The sequence below is a fragment of the Callionymus lyra genome, chromosome 6 (assembly GCF_982586985.1).
Source record: "Callionymus lyra chromosome 6, fCalLyr1.hap1.1, whole genome shotgun sequence".
Taxonomy (NCBI): domain Eukaryota; kingdom Metazoa; phylum Chordata; class Actinopteri; order Syngnathiformes; family Callionymidae; genus Callionymus; species Callionymus lyra.
In genome coordinates this window covers 9370408-9397808 of record NC_141823.1, presented here as the reverse complement: position 1 = coordinate 9397808, position 27401 = coordinate 9370408, and the positions used below count along the sequence as shown (strand labels likewise).

Sequence of the window (27401 nt, the reverse complement as noted above, 5' to 3'; positions counted from 1 at the left end):
GTCAACTATTGTGTGTTCAAAAGAAAAACATTTTATCTGTTCTTCAGGTTTGTGTAATTATTTTAAATGACACCAACAATTACATGAAGTCCTTGGCAGAAGTTACAAATATGTTTTCACAAGCTAACCTTTAATTAAAATGGTTAAAAACAGACAACAACTCAACAAAGTTGGAATAGAAATATCTACTCTAGGAGCGTCTTCGTGCTCACATAATCGGGGGAAACATTTTCTATATATTTCTTTTGCGTTCATCAATTTCTAAGGGCAACTAATGTATTGATTTAAGTGTGTCTTAAATAGATGTTGGACTCTATTGTATCATCAGTGTCTGTTTGTAAAAAAAAAACTATTTTCATTGAAATATGGACATTAGAAAACAATCTTAAGCTCCGCCCACTGAAAACCCTTTTTTTCTAGTGATAAAATAGTGTTTACCATAACCACACCCACTCTGCTGTGATTGGTCAAACATCAATGTTTGTCACTGCGTGTCATCAATCCCATACGTATCCACCTCTAAGGAACTACTTGTATAAACAAAGCGGGGCGTTATTACAGCTGGCTGGAGGAGGAGTGAAGCCATTATTACGTCACAATGGACTCTCGTAACCTCTCATTCGCCCAGATTTCAGACGGTGGAGAACTTTATAAAGTGATAAGTTCAAAATATGGTCGTGATGAGGAACTTACTGTACACGATTTCAACATTCAAGATTACCCTTCATGATCTCTTTAACACGTAACGCACTACGTTGTCATACAAACAATACCGGCACGACCAAGGAAACATAGAATGCTTGAAATCATGCTTTTATTTTGCTGGGAATTATAACAAAAACACAGAATTGGTCAAGTCAGTTGCATCATAAAACCCGATCTTTCGTCTAGTCTAAACCATCTTACATTAGTCTCTAAAATACCCTTGTTGTAAAGTAGTGGAATGACCTCCTTCCTGAAGTAGAAGAGGTTCTTATTATGAAGTAAATCCACAGGAAGTGGTGGACAGAGCCGTCTTGAACTCTACTGACAACACTCAGGATTCTTAAAAACGACTTGTCCCAACACTCTCTGTGTTTGAAAAATGAAGTCGTTGTCTTTTCCCCCTTTTTTTTTCTTCATACATCATCCTCCTCCATCTGCTGTCGGTGTCAAAGTGCCATGTCCGCTGCACCGTGTACTCGTGCTCTTACTCGGATGCCCAATCCATCTCCAGCTCGGTTCCCTTGTTCCGTCTCTGTCATATGTTAGCGCAGACGCTTCTGCTTGGGCTGCATGTGTACTTGCCATGTTTCCTGCGCCTGTACATCAGCGAGCATCTGCTCTTTCAACAAGGTCCCCATGGCCTCAAATGTCAGCAGCCAGCAGCTGCCAGACAAGTGCATTGTGCAGCCGGCTCACCTCCCGTCCCGTGACGCTCACCGTGATTGAGAGTAGAGGTAGAAGGCGGTCGAGAGTTTTTAAAAAAAAAACCTCATCCTTGCTGATGGAGTGAAGCTTATGAAGTTGCATTTACGTCTGACTTCAGAAGCATTTTTAGCCTTTTTTTACTCTTTGCATTTTTATTCCTGGACACCGGTCTTGTTGCGTGGGAGCTGCAGGACGGGTTCAGCGAGGCAGAAGAGATGGAGGGTGAAGAGACAGGCAGGTACCCCCCGGGAGGGCCCCGGGGAGCGGGGCAGCGGGTCCAAGGGTAGCCCTCCAGCTTCCCCCCTAGCATACTCTGCTCTGCTCTCAGACACTGCTATTGATTTGTTCAGCAGACCACAGGTTAGTTGTTCTGCTCAGAACAGCTTCTTTTTTTTTTCCCCTCCTCGCTTCAGCCGCAAACAAAGGCCGTTCCACGTCTTACATTAGGTGGCCATGTTTTTTCTCGCCCCTTAATGGGAGCCGGGGTGACAGTCCAGACCACGTTTGAGGATCAGGGGGTCGAGGGGGAACCGAGCGGTTTATTGATCAGAACGTGACCGAGCCCAGAAGATAAGTGGAGGGTCATGTACTGTATATATACATATATATATATATACATATATATGTATGTTTTTAAATAATACTATTTATATTTCACGTAAATACATATTTTTTTCTAATAAAGTTTCTAAAAAATAATAGCTAATCTAATATTTTCAATTATATCTATTTTTTTTTTCTTTGAAGCCAAAAAACAAAGAGAAAATAAAAAGAACAGAATTAAAACAAAAAGCTAAATGATGCTAAATTTAAGCAGTTATAATTGATGATATTTATTCAATACATTACATTTTTTTTATTATTTGTTGTTTTATCCAGTAAATTTGCAAATATGTGCTTTAAAAATAAAAGAATGTTCCTCTTATAACATCAACCTTCTTGTTTTTGTTTAAATATAGATAGATGGATGGATGGATGGATGGATGGAACTGACAAAAAAAGGGAACTGACAAATCCTTCAAATGATTTGTGGAACCAGATGGTACCACAAAAACAAAATAAAAAAAAATCATAAAAAGAAAAAATTAATCCTGAGTTAAATAGAAAATAAAAATGCATATTAAGATCTATAAAATAAGACAAATTTGGATTGACAAATTCTTCAATTGATCCGGGATCCAGATGGTACCACAATAAATAAATGAAAATCAACATTTTTAATAAAAAAAATAAAGAGAAAATAAAATGACTGAATAAAACTTCACCATTTATTTAGAGATTTAAGAAGCTATAATACTAATTATGATAATGATAATTTTTTTCAAAAGTTATTATTTAAATCCAGCAACCTTGCAAATATGGGCCTAAAGTAAAATGTTAATAATATAATAAATATTTCAAACTTTTTGATAGTATTTGTTTGAATACAATTATATCTTAAAAGTGATCCTTCAAAACATTCCTGGATCCAGATGGTAATCGAGAACACCACAAAAATGAATGTAGCTGTTCCGGCGTTTCATAATAAAAAAAAGAAACATGTGTTCATCCATTTCTTTTTATTATTTCAATTTACACCAACGATTACATAAAGTTCTTTAGAGAAGTTTACTAGTAACTTTTTATTAACAAGGGGGAAAAAAAGGTGAATTTAGTTGAAGATAGAAATTGACTTTCATGGGTCTTATTTTGAAGGCGTGTATAAGTACGAGTGACTTTGATGATTATCTTCTTTCAGTTTGTAATATTGAATCTGCATCTATTTGGAAAAGTAAAGCTGGTCGTATCATTATCTCGACTGACTTCCTTCTGACCTGGCAACATGGAGGCGACGGTAAAATCCGAAAGTAAATCACCCCCCAAAAAAAAAAAAAAAATCCATGCTCTCCAGCTTTGAAACGAAGACGAGATCTTAGTCCCTCATCAAGTCCAAACATCTGTTTGAAAATGTCGCCTTTGCTGGAGCGAACTTGTGATCAACACGACAGCGATCGATAGAAGCGCCGCTCGCTCTTGATCTCGCCGCGACACTTCGCGTCTCATCGGAAGTCGGCGCGCGTGACTTTTAGCTCGGCTTTGATGGATGCTTAAATCAGGTCTTCAAAAAAAAAAAAAAAAAAAGGCTTCTCGGTGTCACACGAACATGACTTCCTGGAGAAAGTTGCGAGCTGTCGCCGATCAGATCCTGCTCGTCTGGTTTTCGTAACTCAACTCGTCTTGGGGAGAAAAAAATTGGCAGCTTGACGTCTGTTCAAAAAAAAAAAAAAAATGTTTCACACGTATTGAAAGCTGGTTGTTGTAACACGTTGTGTGTTTTCTTTTAATTAAGACAACTGCCCATAATTCATCATCTGCTTCTTCTTTTTTTTCTTTACTTTCCCGTCATGTGACCGACAGGTGTGAAAGGTAGAACAAATGTCGACAAACGAAAAAGACGAGGGCGTGGGCGTCACAAACTTCCCACGGTTCCGTGTAAGGCTCGTTAAAGTCGCGGCCGCATTCTCCGGAGTTGTTCGTCTCATTACTTTGATGTATGACACAAGCGACACGTTTGTGTCTCTTCTTCGCTTCCTCACAAAATAGTTTGATTGTCAGGTGTCATTAGGGAAAGATTTCCCGAAGGTTAACAGGTTCGCCGTTGAATAAAAAAGTCTTTACGCCAGGTTTTGACAAAAAGGCTGACAAGTCGTAGTTAAATAATAAATCAATGACAACAGTTTATTTTATTTTTTAACTTTTTTTTCTCTGACTGATTTGCATATTGTGACTCAGGTCGTTTCTTCGGAAATTTATTACCATTGTTCGGAATAATTGAACACGAGAAGTGGAATTGTTTCATTCATTCCATACGTTTGTGAAATTATACAGCAAAACAAACTAGAACTAGAGCATTTTCTCAATGTTGATGCTTTTTATTAACTGTATTGATAGTATTTGAAACCTGAAGTACAATTAGGACAAAATTTGCTTGAACAAAACGCAAAATTAGAGTGTGGGAAGAGGCTAACGCCAAAAAAAAAAGGGAACTGACAAATCCTTCAAATGATTTGTGGAACCAGATGGTACCACAAAAACGAAAGAAAAAAAATCAAGAAAAGGCAAATAAATTCTGAGGTCAATGGAAAATAAAAATGACTAAACTCTAGACAACATTGATTTGATAGGAATAAAAGGGAAAATTAAATTAAAATGTAGTTTTTATATTCTAAGATCTATGAAATAAGACAAATTTGATTGACAAATCCTTCAAATGATCTGTGGATCCAGATGGTACCACAATAAATAAATAATTAAAAATCAAATTGTATTAAATTCCCTTTACATAGGTTGTTCTGCTTTTGAATTATTTTGGTCAAAGACCGATACATCCTCAAGTAAATGGAAAATAATAACAGAAATCTAGACAATATATTTGATAGCAAAATAAATGAAAAATAAATGAATAACTTCCTTTTATACTTGATTATACTTAATGTCTTTACATTTAAGGGTAAACATTTTTTTTTTAATTCCTTAATTCCAATGATTTTACATCACATGTGTCACTTTAAAATCGGAAAAATAATAAATAAAAAAATAATAATCATAATACAGGAAAGAAAATAGAAACAAATACAATTTGATAGCAAAAAAATTGTAACATCCTTTTAGCATGATAATAGCTCAGAAATACAAAAATGTAGCAGAAAGAAACCCAATCCTAATCCTTTAAATTATTTGTAGATCCAGATGGTCATTCCTAAAACCATAATAATAAAATAAAAAACGAAATTAAAAAGAATAATAATTTACATTTGTGGTTCTGTTTTTAAATTGATTTTCTAAAAAGACAGATAATTCCTGGATATATTGTACCATCTAAACCTGCTGGTGCCAACAATATGAACGTTAGACAAATTCCTGTGAAGTGATTTGCATAATGTGTGTCACTTTAAATTATGAGAAAATAAATGCGTCAATAGAAAATAAAACCGATTGAAATCCAGCCAAATTAGATTCGATAGCTAACAAAGGAAAATCAAATATATATATATATTTAAATGATAATAGCTATAAAATAAGACACATTTAGCTAGTAATAACTAAACATTTGGGAGTGATAATAATAATTTACATTTGTGGTTCTGTTTTTAAATATTTTTTCTAAAAGATCTCTCCTGGAAATCATCCAAACCTGCTGGTGCCAACATTATGAACGTCATGAAAAATGTTGTTGTGGTTAAAGACAAAAGCCTGCAAGTGATTTGCATAAAGTGAATTCTCAAATTCTGAGAAAACAAAATTTAAGACGTCAATAGAAAATAAAAAATGACCAAAATCCAGCCAAATTCAATTAGATGGAAATTAATACATTATAATAGCTTTAAAATAGGACAAATTTAGGGGTAAAAACAATACATTTGCGACTGCCTAATCCTCCAAAATAATTTTGGATCCACTTTTTTCAAGTTCTATTAACTTGAAGTCGTTGTGTTTTTGAAATATTTTGCCTAAAGACAAACATCCTGGCGATCTATGAACCAACGTTACGGATGGTCTGTTAAAATTGTTGCTGCTAAACCCAAATGCTGGAGAAGTTTGCAAACAATGATTTTATATCACGTGTATTGCTTTGAAATTAGGAAGAAACATCTAAAATAATAACAAAAATGCAGGACAAAAAATGGAAATTAAAAATGTATTTTATAGCAAAGAAACCAAAGGAAAATCAACTTTAGTTTTGCATGACAATGGAGACATAAAAATGTACTAATGTATGGTGGAAAATGTGTAATTTTGTTTTTAATCTAGAGTCCAAAAGACTATCATGGGAGTTCATTGAGTTGCTTCTTTGTTCAAACATTCATCATCCAGACCTAAAACTGCCGAAGTCAAACTCATCAATTTATTTCTGTAATCATTAAGTTTTTTAAGGTTACAGAACAAATTCTTTATCGCATTCCTAGAGTTGATCAAAAAGTAAAAGAAACTGGTTAAAAACCTAATTAATGGTCCGTCTAAAGATGTTTTTATCCTTCTAAATAACTTGCCAACATCCTCTCCAGCCGCTCCGCCGTCTCCTCCCGGGCAGATCCCTGCAACGTGAACGGCCGAGACAGGAACTAATTGCAGCGACAAACGTTTCTCAACAGTGAGGTTTGCAGTTGTCTGGGCCCCGTCCAGGCCCTGTTTATCTCAACCTCTGTTGGCAGTCGTACACAAACACACTCACACACACACACACACACACTCTCTGCTCTGATTTAACCAGAGGCAAGAGCCCCGGTCGAGCCTCACTCTCTCTCATCAAAGATTCATAGAGGCAAGGGTTCTCAATGATTTTCTGTCTCTTCCCGTATTCACAGCTTGTTGTCCTCACCCTCTCCGTCTCCTGCCAGTCAGGCGGCAGAAGTCAGGCGGAATTATCGCCGAATTGGCCGCTGGCTTTTTTCCCTTACGTGTGTGTGTGTGTGTGGGGGGGGGTGTGTGTGTGAGGTGAACGCTTGTAGGTCCGCGGAGGGAAGTCGGACGTGGGCAATCGGACGGATGGACGGTGACATGTTGACGTTGTACTCAAAGTGTACGGAGGCCTCACGCTGAGAAGGGAGATAGTCGCGCCCCCTTTTTTTCTTTTTTTTTTTGTGTTTGTCGCGCCCCCTTTTTCCATTTTTGTCTTTGTCGCCCCTAACCCTTGAGCGGCATTTGATCTAAAAACCAGCTCAGTCAGAGCCCACCCGGCCCTGGGCGCACCATCTGTACCCCTCAGAGTGAGAGTGTTTACCCCCTAATTTGTGTGTCTCTCGCGCGAGTGTGTGTGAACCCTGAAAGCGACCGTGCCTCAGCCTGTTAGTCTTGCCTGCTTACCAGGCTTAGCCAGACGAGGAGCCACTAAGATCTAATTCCTCCGACCCTGGCAGCACTTTCGCCCACTGACTTCTTCCGGGCGAGCATCTGTGACCTTGGCTGACGTCGGACGGGAAGGGGGTTAAACTGTAAAACCAGATGAACCGCGGCCAGCGGAGCGGTAAGCTAGACGGTGGAGCCGCGGCTTTGCCGCCGCCGCCATCTGGCCCCTCGGAAGGAAAAGTTATCCTCACTTTCAGCCACAGCTGTCTCCGGGTCGCTCCGTCGCCAGGATCGCAACCTTTTGTCACCGTCGCCCAAAATCTGTGACTCTATTGGATCTTAGTCATTTTTGGATGTATAAGAATTTCTATTTTAACACATATAACTCCCCTTTTTATCATCTTTATCTGCCCGTTATGGACTAAATGTGAGGTCGATTTTGTGATAAATTCATACTTTTATTACTCCTGCTAAAAGTCCATATGAAAATGTCACATTTGAACTAATTTTCGGTTTGTTTCGAACAAATATACGTACCAAACTGTCTTTGACAGTGGGTAAGATTACAATCTTTATATTCTGGTATATTTGATCTTAATGATCTCTGTGCTTTACCCTTTTTATCCACCAGTAACTCACTCACAAATTACAATTTTTGAACATCCTACTTTTATAGAAAGTCTCTGTATAATTGTTGACTCTTCCTTATCTTATCTTAAACACTGGCAGTTTTATGCGTCATATTATGCACATTAACATTGATCAGCATAGAACGACTTGCCGGGCTGTATTTTTGGAGATTTTTTTAAGAAGAATGAAATACATTTTTCAGTGAGGTTCCTTGTGGAGTGTCATCAATCCCATGATCCTTTGCGTGAGTTACGTGAACATGCTTGAGTGAGCTTTTTTCAAAACTAAATTCATCCTTAATGCACAAACTTTTTTTTTCTTTAACATTTATTTGCAACAACCTCACAACAAGAATGTCGTGGATTTGTACGTTCTACCCTGTATTTGTTTGGATTTACTCCGGGTACTCCGGTTTCCTCCCACATTCCCGAAACACACCGAGGTTGATTGACGACACCCAAATTTGTCCCTTGAGTTTGAGTGTGTATATGACTTTTGTCTCTGTGGCGGGCTGGCGACCTTTTTTTAAGGGTGACCCCCGCCTTCTGCCCTGACTAGCTGGGATTCATAAAGTAAGTAAGTAATTTATATTTATAAGGCGCTTTTCTAGACCAGGGTATAACGTCAAATGAATGGATGTCTCTCAATATGTTGTATGACGAGGAGGGAGTCAGTCAAAAGCTGTCAAGCGAAAGAAGGTGTTTGTCTTTGTTCCGACCGTGTCGCATTTTAAAAATACCACATTAGCGTGCGCTCTGTTACGTCAGCGGACAACAAACGGAGCCAGATTAAATACCTGTTCCACTTCAAACGGCTCGTTTCAACACCCGGCGAGTTGCCATTAAGTTATTAACACACACCTGCATAAACATGCTTTTTAACTCGCAGGGAGGTACAAGTACACACACACTGACACACACACACACACACACACACACACACACACACACACACCATTATTCTCGCAGTCTCTGCTGTGTTCGCCCTTCTTAGCAGCCTGTGTAGCGAGCGATCTGCCCCGGGGCCTCGCTGCCTGCTCTTCCAAACAAATTGCTGGCTGTTCACAGCGTTTTAAACGCCGAGGCCCTTTAATTACACTTTTCACTTAATAGGGTGAAACAATACTCGTGTTCTCGCAGCGGGCGCACCAGGTGACGCTCCGGTTCAAACACCTGGCGGAGGAGCTCCACTGGCAATGGGTGCACACACACACATACACACACACACACACATTAACCTTTTATTGGAGTGTATGTGGTTTGACATTTCCAAAAGGTGGTTCGGCCTCTAATGCAAATAAAATAGGTGACGATGATTGTGTTTGGATTATGCTTGACGTTTGTTTAATGGCAAACTTGAAACGATGGCTAGTTGTTGTTAAATGAAGTTCACATGACGAGCTGTTGAATCGTGATTGAAAGGGTCGTGACAATATTATTACAGCCACGAATGTAAGGGAAAAAAAGAAGGGATGAGAAAAGGTGTCGTCGCGATGCAGTGGTTTAGTTGAAAGAAAGAAGGTTGATAGTCTGTGCCAACTGTTCTTATGTTCAGTTTATTTGGCTTTTTAAATGGGTTTTCTTTGGTTAATCTGGTTTCCTCCCACCGTCAAAATGTCCACAGGTGTGTGTGAATATTCTTTCTGTCTATATGTGTCATATAAAACGCTTGTGACCAGCTGACGGTAGAGATGTGTAGAACTATTTTGAAATCCTCTGACAGATTAATAAAGTATACTTTGTACCATAATGTCACAGGTTCTGACAACGCAGATTTCGGCGCCTCATTTTGGTTCTGGTCTCATTTTCCCCAGTAATTAAACTCTCAACATGTTATGACATTGATTTCCAGAATTTTTGGGTCTGAATTCGCCTGGCAAAGACCCTCATTTACGTCGTCTCTTGCAGACAAAATTCTCTAGAAAATATTCTGGCAAAATGCAACTTATTGTCTGTTGCAATTTCAATATTTTGCCCCGAAATTTTATTTACAGATTGTTGTTCACAACTCTTTAAATGAAGCCCCAAAACCATAAAGTGTATTACTATGGAAACATGTTCAAAGTTCTTTTATATTATTGAATATTTTCCTGAATATTATTTATACATTTTCAGGACAAATAAGTTCTGGGCATCTTTAACTTCTTTATTTCACAGGGTCCTCTGCTTCTCCCGCGAGAATTCTGACCCGCTCTGGTAGAAGAACTCACATTTGTCCGATCCTTAAAACTATTCACTGGCTGCCATCTTTCAGGATCAACTTTAAAATTCTGGTTCTTACTTTCAGATCTATTCATGGTCAGACCTTCCATCAGTGATCTGATCTGATCCAGCCTTACATCCCAGCTCGGGCTCTGAGGTCTGTGGTCTAGAAAAGCGCTATATATCACGTCACAATGGACTCTCGTAACCTCTCATTCACCCAGATTTTAGTTGAGGGAAAACTTTATAAAGTAATAAGTTCATAACATCATGATGAGAGACTTATTGCATCTTGGAGAGAAGGACTTCAACATTTGAAACATGCGAGTTGAGCTTTAAATCATTGAACTGCTTATTGATCGTATTGTTTTCATAAAGTTACATTTATTTGTGTAACTGCTTTTTACTGTCTCAGGTCGTTACTTTTTTTGTATCCGTCATAAAGTTGACAACTAAATTAAAGTCTGTCAATAACATCTTTGTCAATAAAACTGTTGGATGAGCTTCAAGTGCTTCGGTAGCTCAGCTAAAAAAAAAACAGCCGCCGAACAAGATGATATAATTTCCAGCCTTTCAACAGACAACCTTTGCTGTGTTCAAGATCAGATTAAAATTCGCCCGCGGCCTTTAAATCTACGGGTTTCTTCAAGATTTATGAGGTTCTTTTTCGCTGGAGAAGTTAACAGTCACCTCTGTCTCAACCTTAAATGTGATCTCATCTTGTCAGCAACAGTTCTGGGGTTTTTTTGAACAAAGCCTCCCCTTATTCCACCGCTCTCCACCCGTCGGTCTGCAACAAATTCATATTCTCTTTTTGTCAGACAGTTTAACATTCGTATTGCTGGAACCTGTTGACTGGAACAAGAAGCTTTCATCTCTCAATGGGACCTAAAAAAAAAAAAAAGCCTTGTGAACTTAATACTGTCTGCCCCGGAGCGCGACACATGACGCACAGGCAATCAAAGCTACAATAGGCTATAATTAGCCGGGCCAGCTTGACCCTGCCTTGTCACCTGAAGACAGGTGGGAATTGTGCCCGAGTCAGAGCGGACCCCGTCATGTGACCGGGGTCAGGTGGCGTCCGATGACTGGGGCCGTATAGCTGTCAGGACGCAGCTCATCCATCACCGCTGTTATTGCAACCCTCGGATGCCCACAGGGCGCCGAAACTTGGTCTACTGCGAAGAGGTTAAAGTGATTGTTTTACACGAAGATTTTTTAAACGTTCGCGAAGCAGCTGCGATTTACCCAGAGTTCTCAGCTTCACGGTTCACCTCTTCCTTGATGCTATCTCGGCAGATTTACAACCTTTAAATGTCGAGGTGACGAGCGACCAGTTCAGCCGCAGGTTCGAAACTGAAACGATCTTTGATAGAGATGATGAAATAAATACCACATAAAAGAAGTAATATATCAGGTAACTAGTCCCTCGACTGCCACACTGATACTTTTCTCTTCACCTGGTACTTCAGCGAAGTTAAAAAACCTTTACCAAAATTTAAATGTATACGTTAACTTGCTGACGTAAGCAAGTATTTGAATTACAATAAGTTTAGGTGTTCATATATTTACCTTCAACAACAACAACTGACCTGCCGATTATATATTTAACATAGATATTAAGAATGGAAAGAAATCTTTTAATGTAAAATTGGAGACTTTATCTTGTATAAGTTCACCGCTAATCTTGCTCAAGAGTAGGAAATCTTAAGCAGTTATCAGATCCTGGAAATGTAGTCTGTTTATGCCAGTATAAATAATATAACCAATATGTCTCTAGATGAGAAATACACAAAGAAAATGTTCAATGTATGTGTTTTAATAAAAGTTCTACTTAAAATTATGCTGTAAAACATTCTTAGAAATGTTTTTAAAAAAGTTGCTTCTGTTTTTATTCAAATTCTTTTTCTTTTTTTTTACAATATTAATATTACTTTTGGGGGTCTATGAATAAATATTAGATGTTAATTTATATTTTATTATTAAATTAAATATAAGTGTATAGATAGATAGATATAATATGTATATAATGTTTATTCTTGCTGGTAATCTTATAGCAACTCATAATGTTTAATTTTTACTCCTACACTTTTTAAATATCAAACTTCTTCACAGGGATCCACTAAAATAAAATTATATTCAAATATTTAATATATACAAGGATAAATTTCTTCGCAAAAAATGTTCTTTTTTTTTTTTTTAAATATCCCTAAATAATCAAAAGTATTTATATTTTATAGTTTTCTTTATAAAAAAAATTAAAAGTCGCTTGTTTGGTTCTCTTCAAGCAACTTCAAATGGTCCTGAAAATGTTGTATAATTATTAAAAACAAGTACTTCTATCAAACCTTCTTATCTCAAGAAGAATGCTACAAAACCTGCGAACTCCGTGCTATTTGCCTCACGCTGACAGCAGACATTGAGATGTCACCAGCAGAACTCTGTGCAAATGTTTGTTTAATTCAACGTCTCCCTAAAGGGAAGCCCCGAGAGATACCTGACACAGGTGGCGAGTCGGCCAAAGGCCACAGTCAACCTCATTGTTTTACGATCGGCCCAAAGCCCACGCCGAGATGCAGACACACTTTCAGAGACCCCCCTTCGGGGCTGAGCAAACGCCCAGGAGCGTGCTATCTTGTTTGTCCTTCTCCTACCTCTTTTTTTATTGGGGCTTGATTGCATTTGAACCATCGTTGTCTGCTCGTAAATTTTGCGCCGGTGTTGACATTAGGGCCACATTCCATCCCATAGCCCTAGGAGCAGAAAGGGAGCAGGCCAGGGTGTTCAGTAATTTGTTACGCTGTTAAGCACCTAATGGACGTCCACCTGGTTTTCAAGAGCAGTAGCTGCAGCTCAGGGGTTTACCTCCTTTGCACTTCCAGACTGCAACAGTGTTTTATTGCCGCCAATTATGAAGGCAATTTAGCGGCTACCTGGCCGTGTGTGTGTTTTTCGGCTACATCTGGATCGCCCTGCTCTGGATGAGGCAAGCAGCCAGACCACATCAAACAAAGAGGGTCACTCGACTAGACTTTACGTTCGGGTGCGTAGGGCCAATGAAATCTCAAGTCCCCGCGTTCCCAAAAGGCAAGTGATGCCAATAATGAGCCTTATTTGTTTCATGTGGTTTAATGAGCAGCCCAGACAGCAGCTGGTAACAAGGAGACCTCACAGAGCTTTAAGGAAAGGGGTTGCCCCACCCAGAGGTTCCCGTGGTACCCAGACTCATTGTTCCGAGCGCACTGGCACATGGACTGCGGGGGAGTCCTTACAGCAGATCGTCTCCTTCCCCCTCCCCCCCGCCCCCATTGCATTTTTGTGTGTTTTGCACAACCTTTAATTAAAGGGGGATCGAGTGCATCAGATGTCGGTTTTATTAGCAGAACGCTTAGATGGTGGCATTAAAATGAAAGGAACACATGTCATGGATTTGAACACACCGATTATTTCGGCTGCCCACAATTGCCCACCTCGCTGACTTGTAAAACAGGCAGTCGAACACACACAACATGGGTGACTAGACTTTGTTTGGGACTTGTGGGTACCCAAAGTAGATCAAACTACACCGTTAAGGTCCCCATTGTTCCTTTTTACCGTCCAGATTTCTTAAAAAGCTGCACAGCCAACCACTATCGTGCACCTAATTCAGGAGTGAGGTTGCTAGCGGGTTAAGGTATTTGGTTTCCGTCATCTGGACCAGTTGTCCCCAAAACTCCCCGACCGAGCACGGGTCCCAAAGGGCCTTTTTTTTTACCAGCCGCACAAAAAGAATAAAGATTTATTTGATTGATTATTACAGTCTGGAATGCGTTTTGTTTTTACATATGAGGTTTTCTCCTAAGAAAAATTAGCTTGTGGCTCTTGACACTCGTCAAGGCCCTTGTTGGAACCTTTAAACTATTGAAAAATGAATGAGCTACAAACTTTATCCAATTTATTTTGACTGTTTTTAGCTAAAGGTCAGTCCGTGAGTATTAAAAACTTTGGGGACCCTTTATCTAGACCAATGGAAAGAGATCCCCAGAGGTAAAGAGGAGAATAATGGCTAAAAGGTTAACAGTTGGACATGACTTATAGGGTGATATATGTCAAGACTATCAGTAAGTTTATAGATATAAAGAGTTCCTATGTTGGCGAAAAGAAAACCACTTTAATTATCTCGTAGCTTTCTTAAGAAATCATTGGTGCGCATCTTTAAAACCCTCCCATTTCCAGCGAAGTATTTAGGAAAAACAAACGGATCGCGTAAAATCGTGTTTGACATTTATTGTTCAGCAACAGATACTGAACTTTCGGGGAGGATACGCGTCTCACTTGAGGGCTGGTTTGCATACCTCACGTACCCTGGGGCTGATTTATGGTACATGGCCTGTTTTCTCTTGACTTGTTTGATTGCATTCTCAGAGATCGGGGCGCTGGGCCTGCCAAGGCCATAAAATTCACACCTGCACAGGAGCCTCGTTTGACTGAAGACTCGGGTGACGTGGACATTACACCTTCCTTTATGAACCCAATGACGAGTGATTGTTGATGTGCTGCGTTGCAACTATACTTATGTTGTAATGAACACTACAGAGCGAGGTATTTGGCAGGTGATCATTCCATCAATGTAGAGCTTGTTTACAAATTCTTTAAGTCACAGCCAACTACCTACAATTATTTTTTTCTCAAGAAATAACCAGGCTACCCACAACCAATCCTTGTCCCTAACCTCATCGTCCAACACCAAGCAGTCCATACTGTCTATACCCACTGATGACGTTGCACATTGCAATGTTTGACCCGTGTCATTTCACGTTTATCCTTCTTTCTTTTTTTTTACATTTTTTAAGCATCAAACCACTCGCCTATATGGTACGACTTTTTAACCACTCGTACTACACAAGTCTATAAAGAGCTGAAGGAGCTGTCTCGCCTACAGTTGATTCAGAACTCTGCAGCGAGAATTCTGACCCGCTCTAGTAGAAGAACTTACATTTCCCTAAAACTCATGCAAAAAATGGATTGGCTGCAAGTTTCTTTCAAGATCAACTTTAAAATTCTGGTTCTTACATTCAGAGCTATTCATGGTCAGGCTCCTCCTTACATCATTGATCTGATCCAGCCTTACACCCCAGCTCGGGCTCTGAGGTCTGTGGTCTAGAAAAGCGCTATATTAATATTACTCACTTTACAACTAATTTGCCTCCCCACCTATTCACGTCTTTAGCAATATGGCTAAGCAACCTGCCGACTCGTCCACTGTACCTACTTGCATACTTGTTTGCTTAGTTACTTACGTACCTACATAGGCCTCAACCACTCCCCTACGTACCTTCAGAATCACCTACCTACCTAATACCAAGCATGTTGCCTTGGAAGCTGTCCTGATATACAGTATGTACTGTATTTACACGTTACAGCCTCTTTACCCACATTTCTGCCTTAATATCTTTCTACCTTCTTGCCTTAGTTCACCACTACCAATCAATTAGGCTACTTCATAGTCACCACCTATACTCCCACCTTCCCACCAATCTTCAAACCGTCCAGATGCATCTGCTAACACACTAAGTGGGGTAAACGCACAACTTAAATTGGGCTGTTTTGGTTACACACTCCCTGACCTAGAGTAGGATGGCAAGTAAGTAAGTAATATTTGTAGAGAGCTTTTCCAGACTAGGGTCACAAAGCGCTTAAAACAATTTCCAATAAAATATATACTTTAGAGGTCAAGACACCATCGAGACAAACACAGGAGTCTCAGAGAATCAAGGAAAGGCCTGCACGAATAAAAGTGTCTTAAGTTGATTCTCGATGTGTCCATAGTTATGTCTGCGGCGAGAGTCGACCGATCCCGATTGGAATTGTGCGGTAGAACTGTAGTTTTTACCTTGGAGGACGAGATTTTATCAGTATATCAGTGATAGGACATAATCTTTGAAATGTTGCGTTGAGATTATCGTGGGAAAACGAGTTTATAGAATAAATAACAGATTCAACAAGCTCAATACTTACGTGTGGATGGAGCTCAAACAAACCTACCGACCTCCGTTCTATCTCTCTCTCTCTCTCTCTCTCTCTCTCTCTCTCTCTCTCTCTCTCTCTCTCTCTCTCTCTACCTTTTAAGCTTTGTTTCTTCTGCCGACAAAGAAAATCTCGATCTCATACGATGTCAACACAAAGTCACTTTTGATCACTCGAGCATTGCCACACCTTGAACAATTTCACCTGACAGTGGACGCACCCAGAAAAGCGATCACGTCTCATCTCCGTGGCATTTAGCTCGTCTCCCAAATAAACTCAAATATAAAAAAAAAAAGTCCACAACGGCATGACCCCACCCAAGAAAAATTCCGACCCGGGTATCATCCCATGAGATTACAAATGACCTGCAACTGAAACATGGCTTTAAGTGTTGTGTCTTATCTACGCTGCGTGGATTCTTTTTCACTCGGGCCTGACACAATCGTGCATTTATCAGTGTAATTGCTCGGGTTCGGAAGCGCTGATGTTGTCTAGGAGGTGAATTTCCATCCTGTTAAGTGCAGAGTCCTTTTAATGTATGGGTCGGTTCCAGTTTACCGCTCAACGCTCGCTGTTGAAGATGCTGGTTTTTTTTTGTGTGTCTTGGTTCGGCGACAATGTTGCACTTTCACCGTGAAAGTGAAACAAAGGTTAATGATTTTATTTACTTATCTCTTCTGGTGTTTCTTAAACCAAGATGATGGGGCAACGACTGTGGAGCGGTGAGCGGGGTAGGAGGGGGTTGGAGGGGGTTGAAAATCGATGGCGAGAGCATTACAGTAAAACGTATTGATTAGGAGACCTGCGAGAGCGGCGTGTTGGTCGTGGAGATGGTGGAATGATGCAATGCTTTAAGGAATTTATCCTTTGACTTTTACATTAACCTTTTATTGACTGCTTTGCCTGTCCATAATTAACACTCACTTTAGCTAAAGTGGTTAGTTTGAGCGCAAAGGGGGCTCCGGCCCCCCGTTCATCGCCGTCCAAGTTCCAACCCCGGCCGCAGTTCAAGTGCCGCGTGGAAGGAGATGCCTCTGTGGAATAGAGGCGATAGAATCCTGGATACCTTTCACATTAGCATACCATTTGAGCTCGCCGGGCTATAGGGTTTCAAGGCAAATTGAAATGAGTGATTGTATAGCCAATCTCTCTTGACCGAGCGCCAGATGGGATAGTTAGGCCCATATCTGTCTGGGGTTAATCCATTGGAACAGACTGGACTCACAAACACATTCTCCCCTCGTTCACACCTTATTTTCTTTGACCTCAAGTCTAAGGAAGGCTGTTCCTCCGCGGGAAGGTCTTCTCCTTGAGCCTCGGGGAGATTATGGCTTCTCACTGGATATTGACTTTTTATTCCGTCCCAAATTCAGCCAGACTTGCACATTAAGTGCTTGGACTTTTCTTATCGACGCCTCCCGAGTTCAGCCCCGGTATCAGTAACACGTGTACCTGATGAGACCACCTACCGTTTTTAGTGTAGATTAACTATGATATCAAACTTAAAGAACTTAATAATGTTAATATTCTAACAGTTCTTTCACCCATTTTTGTAATTATTTATTGAGTATTTTTTTCTTTTTGTACTCTCGGTAAGGTTATTTATTTAATTTATTAATATTATAAGTATTATTTGAGTACTTTGTGACACTAGCTAAAATATATTATTTGTTTATTTTCTCCCGTCAAATCCGAAATATTTTGCTTGGATTAGGTATAACTTATAGAACTTAATATTTATTAATATTATAGAGTTTATTTTCATTTATTTATTATATATATTTTTTCAACCATTTTTGTAATTATTTATTGAGTATTTTTTTCTTTTTGTACTCTCGGTATAGTTTAAAGAACTTAATATTTATTAATATTATAAAGTTTATTTATTTATTATACATATTTTTTCAACCATTATTGTAATTATTTTTTATTTTTGTGCTCTGTATTCTTGGTTAGGTTATTTATTTAGTTTATTTATATTATAAGTATTAATTAACTACTTCGTACCATCAATTTAGAAACATTTTATAAGTATAACACTATATTTATTTAGATTTTGATGTCATTTTATTCACTTTAATTACTAAATAGTATTTATTTATGGGTTGAAAGTAAAAATAAAGTATTTTAAAGACCATCCCTCACATAATTTGAATGTATTGCTTAATTAAATATATTGTATTTCACATCTGGATATGTTTGATCTTTGTTTGGATCATTCCTGTTTTTTTTTTATACGAAGGAAAACATTTGCCTTAGACTCTACGAACACTAATACATTATGTTAAACGTTAGTGTTTTTTTTTCATCTCCTGTATTTTGTTTGATGGTTTTCCAAGCTCCTTATCTTTGGACTCATCGGTTAAGCAGGGACTTTCCATATTAGAACGCTAATGTTACAAGATCCTGTTAGATAAATCCGTCCGCCCGCTGGAAGCTGCCATGTCAGGTTTCTAACACGTTAGGTGCAAAAATAAACAGTGTTTTTTTATGTCTCAGCAAGTATTTGTCCATATAAGCAGCAGGATTCTGTGCGTAGATGAATTCTGAACTTAATAAAGTAAAGTACAATTAAGTCCAAAATGACACAGAATTATGTGTTTTTATGGCAAAAAAAGAGATATAAAACTACTTTAACTTTATTAATATAAGGTTATAATAATATTAATATTTAATGTAATTCAAACTACTTTAAGTTTATTCTTTTAAATACATTATTTTAACTTTAACAATAAATATTGACAGAAATTTTCAAACTAATTCAGTGATTCAGGATCATTTTGGTCTTATAGTCTTAAAATAAGATCCTATCTGGACCTGCCGTGTACTTTTAACAAGCCTTTTCTTTTTTTCTTTAAAACATACCATACATACATTTGACAAGACATTGCAAACTTTACAAGAAAAGGGTTGACTTCCCTACTGACATGATTAAAAATTAAAGAGAGTAAAAAGAACTAATTCCAGCGTAATTTTTGTCTAAATATCTTCAAATAAAATTATTTCCTGTACTTTTCAGGTGATTATAGCTAATTGTTCAGTGTAATAAGACAATCATCACTTAAAATGAGACCTAAAAACTTGAAAAGACAAAAATGACTCCAGAATTGCTTGTAAAAAGTTTGTTTTTTTTAAATCGTCAATGTGTATTAAGACATTCATGTTGATTTTGGTTTCCATTGTCGGAATTTTTCACTATATCAGTCTTAATTTCTGTTTTAATATCATGAAATAAAACAGTTTTTATTACTTGTCAGCTGAATGTAGGTCATGTTTAATCCAATAAGATCGAAGATTTGAACTTACCTTTTATTTGCGTTTACCAAACCAGGTATGAAATTAAATTATTCAGACCGTTTTTCAACTTTCGGTAACGCAAATATGTTGAATTTTCACCTATGGTCTAAAATAAACATCTCGGGAAATAATGTCTTAAAACGACAGTTTAATATTTGGTGGATCTTGTGAACGCAAATGAATTTTGCCCAAATGTTGAAAATGTAGTTTTCTGAAGCATCAAAAAAAGGGGAAAATTCAACATAATTTTGTTGCAGAAAGTTGAAAAAAATGGTCAAAAATCAACGTCTCCAAAATTTGGGAAATAATGTCTTAAAACGACAGTTTCATATCTCCTGGATCATGTGAACGCAAATGAATGTTGCCCAAAATGTTGATAAAGTAGTTTTCTGAAGCATCAAAAAAGGAAAAAGGAAAATTCGACATATTTTTGTTGAAAAAATGGTAAAAAATCAATCAACGTCTCCAAAATTTGGGAAATAATGTCTTAAAACCATAGTTTTATATTTGGCGGATCATGTGAACGAACATTAATGTTGCCCAAATGTTCCATAGTGTCATAATAGCAACTGTTACAAAAAAATGTATATTTTTTTTCTGCATTTTCTGTCTCTTCTGATAGTCCTCACCACACTTCCCTCGACTGAAACATCAGGGTGTCATCATCAGCAAACCAAAACCAGCTCTGATGCGTAAAAATGATCTCCTGGTCTTTTACGCTGATGTCGGCGGGTCTGGTTGTCCGGGTCGGTTAGCGACGTCTCTCTCTTTTTTTCTCTCACACTCTGGTGGATATAAACGTATGCCGGCCTCGTCCTCCTCCTCGTTCTGAAGTGGCGCTTCCTTTAATTCACGGCCTAAATAAATAATGAGAACATTTAAACACGCGGCTCGTTGCAAAGCCCCAAGGTCGCCTAATCGTATTATTTATGAAGTGATGTGCTACATAATGGTACTTAGCGCATGTTAACAGATGCTATTATCAGGCGCTGATCCAGGGCCGGCCAAGATATATTGGAGCGGCGGCTTGTTAATGCGGCTCCGCTCACGTCCGTAATGCGGGCGGCCCTTCAAATTGCCAACCGCACCAAAAACGTAAGCACTTAGGGCCGAGAGCCAGTCAAACATTAAGTGGCTCCGCTTAAAATATAGAACCACAAATTGTGGTGGTCCAACATCATCCCCTCCCACCCCCTTTCTGTCCGATCCATACCTGACCTCGCATCCCTCTCGGTAGAACCCGCTTCCATATGCAGGAGCCGCTTGGTGCTTCGGTCGATTTCCTTCATTTATCTTGACTCGGTGGTTATCGCGGGGTTCGTAACATCTGAGGCGAGATTGTCGCTCGCGAGGAAAAACACTCGAAACATGCAGCCGGCCCTCGGTGTCGCGGCCCCCCGGAACCTCCGGGTCAGAGGTGGTGGTGGTCGTCTGCCCGAGAGATTTACGACGACAGCAGAGAGTCGTCGCCGCGGTAAATATTTACACTCGTCCATGTGGTCGAGGCGTGAGGACGTCCTCGCTGACGTACATTAACGTTGTTTTGTCGACTCGAAAAGCACAAACTTTGATGATAGTATTTGGTTTCAGCTGATTTATTCCTAAATTTAAGGAATTGAAAAACAAACTAACAGTATTTTTCCTTAAATCTGAAAAAAAAACTTGATTTGTGAATATTTAATACTTTATAAATTCAAATCTGTGTTATATATTTATATATAATATATATTTTGAAAATCTTTGTTTTAAGGAACTAATGTTTCTTTAATGAAAATGTATAATACAAGTGTATATTAAATACTAAATTCCAAATGAATGGATTTCAATTAATAAAGATTAAACTGAACTATTGTAAAAAAAAAATCACATTAATATATCTTAGAAAATAATGATGAATAGTGTTCGGTTAAATGAACTAACAGCACAAGCGTTGAACTATTAAATCAGGTTTATTTGGTTAAACAATACAAAAAAAATACATTTTTTACCTCATTTTTATTATACAGTATAGTATGAACATGTATAATAGAATAGAATAGAAAAGCTTTATTCCTCCCTAGGGGGGAAACACACTTTTATATATAAAAGTGCATATTAAATAAACAAATATATATAAAATGACTGATATAAGATGCCCTTTTTATAGTACTAAATAGTATTAGTATTACAGTTTATCAGTCACAATACTGTAAACTTTTATAGTACAAGCATTAACAGACATTTAATACAAATATAAACATTTCATACAAATATATACTATTAAGAGGTCCTGCTTCTTTGTATATCTTTTATCTTATATAATGTTTTTAATTAAACTTTCTAATAAAAGATTGTATAAAAAAGTATTACATATTTTAATTCATAGAGAATAAACCAAGCTTATATAAAAATAACAAAATATATAACTACAAGAAAACAATAATAATGTTTGTTTTTTTATTGTAAATTAACTTGATAGATGGATGGATGGATACGTAGATGGATAGATGGATAGATAGTTAGATGGATAGATAGATGGATAGCATGAGGAATGAATGAGTCCCTGAGTCTATTAGTGTTGCATCATGGGAGGAGCATTCGTTCACTCCATCTGCTTCTCTGTGGTTTTCATTAAGTTAAAGTGAGATCACTAAACAACCAACCCATTTGAGTTTTCTAAATTCTTCAAGTTTATTATTATTTCAATGATTGAAAACCTGTTGATAAATAGGTCAGTGTGATGATTTTGATGTTTCATTGGCTTCAGTTCAGCCGCTTCAACATTCCAGTGACTCCGACTCCACCTGCTTCACACACACTCGCTCTAATTGAGTTAAAAGTGTCCGTCACGAAGCAATTAGACAGGATATCAAATGTCTATTTAACTGGAAAGCTAATCTCACACTTGTGCTACTTTTGATTTCTGCTGGTGTACACACACACACACACACACACACACACACACACACACACACACACACACACACACACACACACACACACACACACACACACTCGTGCTTCAGGCTGGTTTATCTGTGGCCGATATAATTAGCCGTCGTAAAAATCAAGAGGAAGCAAACAGTCCGGTCGCCTCCTGGTCAAACACACGACGAGTGTTTAGCGACCAGTTAAAACACACACACACACACACACACACACACCTCGCTGAGTCAACATCTGTGATTCACCTTTTTTTTTGGCTTGACTTTCAATCTTCTGACGGCTTAACAATTAATTTGTACTTGAAATAAACCAGTAGATCAGCACCTTATAGAATTGTCACAATGTTGCTTTAAAATGTTAAAGTTGAACAAGAAAACTAGGTTTTTTTGATTTGAAGATTCAAGAGATAATCTTGACTTCATTAGCAACTGATGGGTCAAAGTTAGTTGGTCATGTAACTAACTTAATATAAAAACAACAAAAAAAACTTGATTTGATTGCTTTTCATGGAAAAAAAGTGCTAAGCTACTTATAGATTTTCAGAGACTAAGACTTTTAAGTTGGTTATTCCTGTAAAAGATGCAAAAGTAACATTTTTGTCCATTTAAAACGATGAGTCTGTATTGAGCATTTTATTTATTTAATGAGTATATAATTATCTTGATACCTTTTGTTTTGAAAATGGGTTCTTTAGTTGCTTTAATGTTTAAAATTGGTAACTAAAAATGCTCATCATTTGATTCATAATTGTCATAAATGTCATACAGTGACTAAGAGATAAGAAACTACTCAAATGCTCAGATGTTTCTCAAGATAAAACACAATGTTTCTAAAAGTACAACTAAGTTTCGAATGTTCAAAGACATTTTTTTTAACTTAAATAGCAGTTTTGATGTCCAAAAAAGTCTCTTCTACAAACCATATCGCTGCGTTTGTATTGGAGTGAACCAACTGTGGCTCCATACGTCAAACTATGAGATGTTTAACCACATCAAGAAATGTTTTGGTTGAACTTTTTCAATATTTTTCAGTAACTACAGATCTCGAAAGCGGGAAATTGCTAAAGGATGTTTTCTTTGTCAATCATGTGTTTCAAACAAGTTTTTTAAATGTCCAAATTATCAAGACCCCTTTGGCTTTAACCATTTTCTTGTTGGGTGGATTTGGTTGATCAACGAAGATTATTATGAGTATTTGTTTATTTTCTTCCATGTTTATTCAGAGCGATTCCCTAACGTTTTTTTCTAAAAGGGTTACTTTTGATACTGAAAACGAGAAAGGGCCAAAGAACATACCAAGAGATAAAGGTTGACGATGATGAGGTGTAACTTGTAGCTTGATTTGTGAACAGTTGGTAACAGTCAATACTTTTCTTTTTACAAAATGAGTTACTAAATGCTAATGTTTTTTTGTTTAATAAGAATAAACATATAAAATAAAAATATAAAAGCACTTCTGAAAACAATAATGTTTTTTTTCCCTGTAGATTAAATATATAAAAAAGGAAGGAAAACGAAAAAGGGCCAAAGAATATACCAAGAGACAAAGGTTGACGACGATGTGTTGATTTTATTTATCTGGATGAGGTAATGAATGGATGTATAAATGAGTGGATGTTTAAATATATCATGGGATGTTGTTGGTAAAAGATTTATTTCAATAAAGGGAAACCGAGGGCCAAATGAAAGCTACTCAAGGGCCACAAATACCCACTTTTGTGTGATATTTGGACACTGATTTTCATCTGAAACTCAAGATCTTGTTTGTTGTACAAACAGCTTGAAAAAACACATTGATAAACTGCTATGGTTCTGTCAGTCGGCCCCCTGGGGTCCTTGGGTCCACACCAGTGGTGGGACTTTAAGGCAGTGGACCAGACACCTTCCCTGTTTTACCACGCGTCATAACGCCGGAGCTGAGTTTAATGAGGAGTGCTTCATCCGTGTGTTTGTTTCCTGTGTCGCCTCAGGTGCCACTCCAGTCTGGCGCAGACGTTACCCCCCGAGGAGGCCCCGGTGGACCGACCCTTCTGGGGTGTGGATGACCCCGGCATGCCGCTGCCCTTTGATCTGGCTGACATCATCAGCAAAGTGGAATCGCTGCTGTGGAGGTGGGTCTTCTCACGCACAGAATTTTATAAACTACACAAAGAAAAAACTACTTTTGATTTTGATCTTTTGTCAAAATACTTCCGATGTTAGCGATCAGTCACATTTGAACCCACTGTCTGATACTATTTTAAGTACCCGCTCCGCTTTGGTTCCAAGCTAGCGGGCACTAAAAAAAGGTGACGTCAACCGACTGCTAGCCACTGGTTGGTCAGACATTGATGACACTGAAGAGTTAGCAGCGTGACACCAAACGCAAGAAACAAACCTGCCAATCTTAAATGAAGGGTAGAAGTATTGTGTGTCGGTCCATAAAGTTAATCCGTGCAGGTCCAGACCTTTTTTGGTGTCTGGTAGGTAAACCACTGCTTCCAAGTTTCGTTGCACTATGTTACGAAGGACATGCCCACCAAGACTAGCTAGAAGGTACGACGCTAACACAACAACCTCTCACAACTAGCGACAATTTAGAGTACGCACTCCACCTCTGTATGTTTGTGGATGGTAGTAGGAAGCAAAAGTGCCCGGAATAAACCTACTGAACTACACAAAATTCACAAAGAAAGGACGCAAGTTGTCTGAACTGGAAGTAAAACTTCTTGCTGTGTGTATTACCATTTTCCTGATTTATACGCAAATTGATGTTGCAAAATCCCCCGAGCTGTGTCTAAAATTAAAAGTATTTTTAAGTGCGTCTCAATTCTTAGTTTGCAAAAAGTAGTGCTCCATGCACACTAAAGTGTCGTACTAAAACGCCCACAAAACTGAATATGGATCGATCGACACTTTCTATCCTCAACGGCCGCCAGCTTAGTGACGTTGCGCTGTAAACGGAAGTTACGTACTAGTTTATTAGTTGATTCGACTACTTAATTTGCGTACTAGTTGGTGTGTACACTATCCTAATGCATACTAACCACCAGTGCACTAAGAGAAGTATGAGATTGAAGACGCAGCACTGGGCTTTGTCCCAAATCGCACACTTAACAAGTCCACTGGTTAATAGTAAACTTTAAGACAGTGCACATACTTGGCCAGTGTGCAAATTTTCGACAGTGTAGTACTGTCTCAAATCAAACTCTGGCGCTACACACTTACAGGAAATGACTCAACAGCTTCTTCTTCTACTTCTTTTAACACTGATCGCAACCGGAAGTGGAAACACTATCACCAACACTTGACATCGCTTTTCACCAATTGAAACAAGTCATTAAGTTGTGTTTCATTGTGTTATTAGTGTTGTTGTGTTTTTTTGTAGTAAAATTAGTTTTTTCTCGAGACATTTACATCAGTATCCGCTACAAAGACGCGTCGTCAGCGGCGTAGCTTCTGTTTAGCGTCATCTACGTCACTAAGATGGCGGCAATTAAGGTTGGAAAGCATCGATCCACACTCAATTTTCCAGCCATTGCGTACTACATTTTCGCACACTGCTAATTGAAACGCACTCAAAATATTAAGTGTAGGTGCAGAAGTACACGACTTGGGACACAGCCCTGCTCTACCCAAATACTCAGAATGCGGAATGCAACAAAGGGCGTAGCAATTGTTAGCCCTCGGTTCAGGTCCTTGGCAAAGGATCCGAAAACCATCGGCTGAATCAAAATGACGTCGAAACATCTGATCCGAAGAATAACGTCCACATCTCCTCCAACAGGATGTGAAGACGGAACGACGGAAACACCAGCTGAGCCGCCCGTGGAAGACAGTAGTTGAAAAAAACCAATCACCATGAAGGTCACATCCACCCTTTTTTCCTCTCCTTAACTAGTCCACGATCTTAGCCACAGTCGCTTGATTTCTTCGCCAGGACAGCGCTTCAGTAACTACGCTAACAGTACGAGCTAAGCTACAATAGCGGCGCAGCTAACAAGGCATTAACGGAAACTTTTCACTTATTTATTACGTGTAACTTTTTTCTTCAATATCACGTAGATGAGTAGAATCTTTTTTCCTCGGTATACGTTTCTGCTTTCAACCCGTCTCGTGTCGGACGAGTGTCATTTTTGTGTTCGTGTTCAAAAGTTGGAAAAATAAGCTCAGAGACACCAAAGAAGGTAAAGGTTTTGAATGTATGTTTCATCCACGGTCTTGTGTTTGTGAGTCGACCGCTCGTCCATATGAAGGGGTTTTAAAGATAAAAGAGCCGATAATCATGGGGCCACAGATGGCGCCACTGGTAGGATGACCCGCCGTCACTCATAAATACAGCGTAAGGTTTTGTCGGGCGTATCATTCCCCTGTAATGCTGCGAGCCACCCCTTTAAAAATAATGGAGAAAAAAAACGTTGAGATCCAGGAGATGGGTTGAAAAAATCAGGGCCAAACCATCCGCCCTCATCTTTTGACTCACGGTGAAGTAGACGCGCTGTTTACTGTTTTTAAAAAAAAAATGCAGATTCCTTTTTTTTTTTTTTATATCTTCACAAGTTTCTTTTCTCCAGATGTTAATGGTTGCCAAATACTGTTGTCTTTTGCCTGTTCTTTTGCGGCACCTCTGTTGTTTGTTGTTGTCACAGAGATTTGTTTGTAGATTGGCAGCAGCATTGATTCGTTCCGGTTCCCTCCGTGCTCTCTGCGCCACAGCTTGTCTGTCTGAAGCAATAGAAATGGCAGTAAATAATAAATAAAAAAATACAGTGTTTTATCCGGTGACTTGTGTTTCTTTCGTGTGCTCCGCTCCATCACGCCCCAAATTGGTTGAGTAACGCACAAGAAGTCTGGCAGTCGAGACAGAAAAGTACACAGGAATTAAAGGGCGTCGATGGATTCGAGTGCAAACGATGCTTGACCCTTGTTATTTTTGCATTTCATGAATAATATGATGAATGTTTGTCGGAGCGACGCGCTTTTATTACCCGACATATCATTTGTGTCACTGCCTGCTAATGGACTCGACAATAGATGAGTACTTTAAACAACTGTAACTATACTCTGTATCGAGGAGTCAATATTGGTATTAGATATTTTAATTAAACATTGTTTTTTTTAAATATAC

General features: G+C 38.5%; 1 protein-coding gene across 1 annotated transcript in view; it reads left to right on the top strand.

The window, feature by feature from the left end:
* fto (FTO alpha-ketoglutarate dependent dioxygenase) overlaps positions 1 to 27053 on the top strand; it is a 203606-nt gene extending 176553 nt beyond the window's left edge. The window contains exons 9-10 of the mRNA XM_087793536.1: positions 24265 to 24405; positions 26061 to 27053. Of these exons, the coding sequence (XP_087649662.1) occupies positions 24265 to 24405; positions 26061 to 26067 (148 nt within the window). The 3' untranslated portion in view covers positions 26068 to 27053. The remainder of the gene's footprint in view (positions 1 to 24264; positions 24406 to 26060) is intronic.
* The last annotated feature ends 348 nt before the right edge of the window (positions 27054 to 27401 follow it).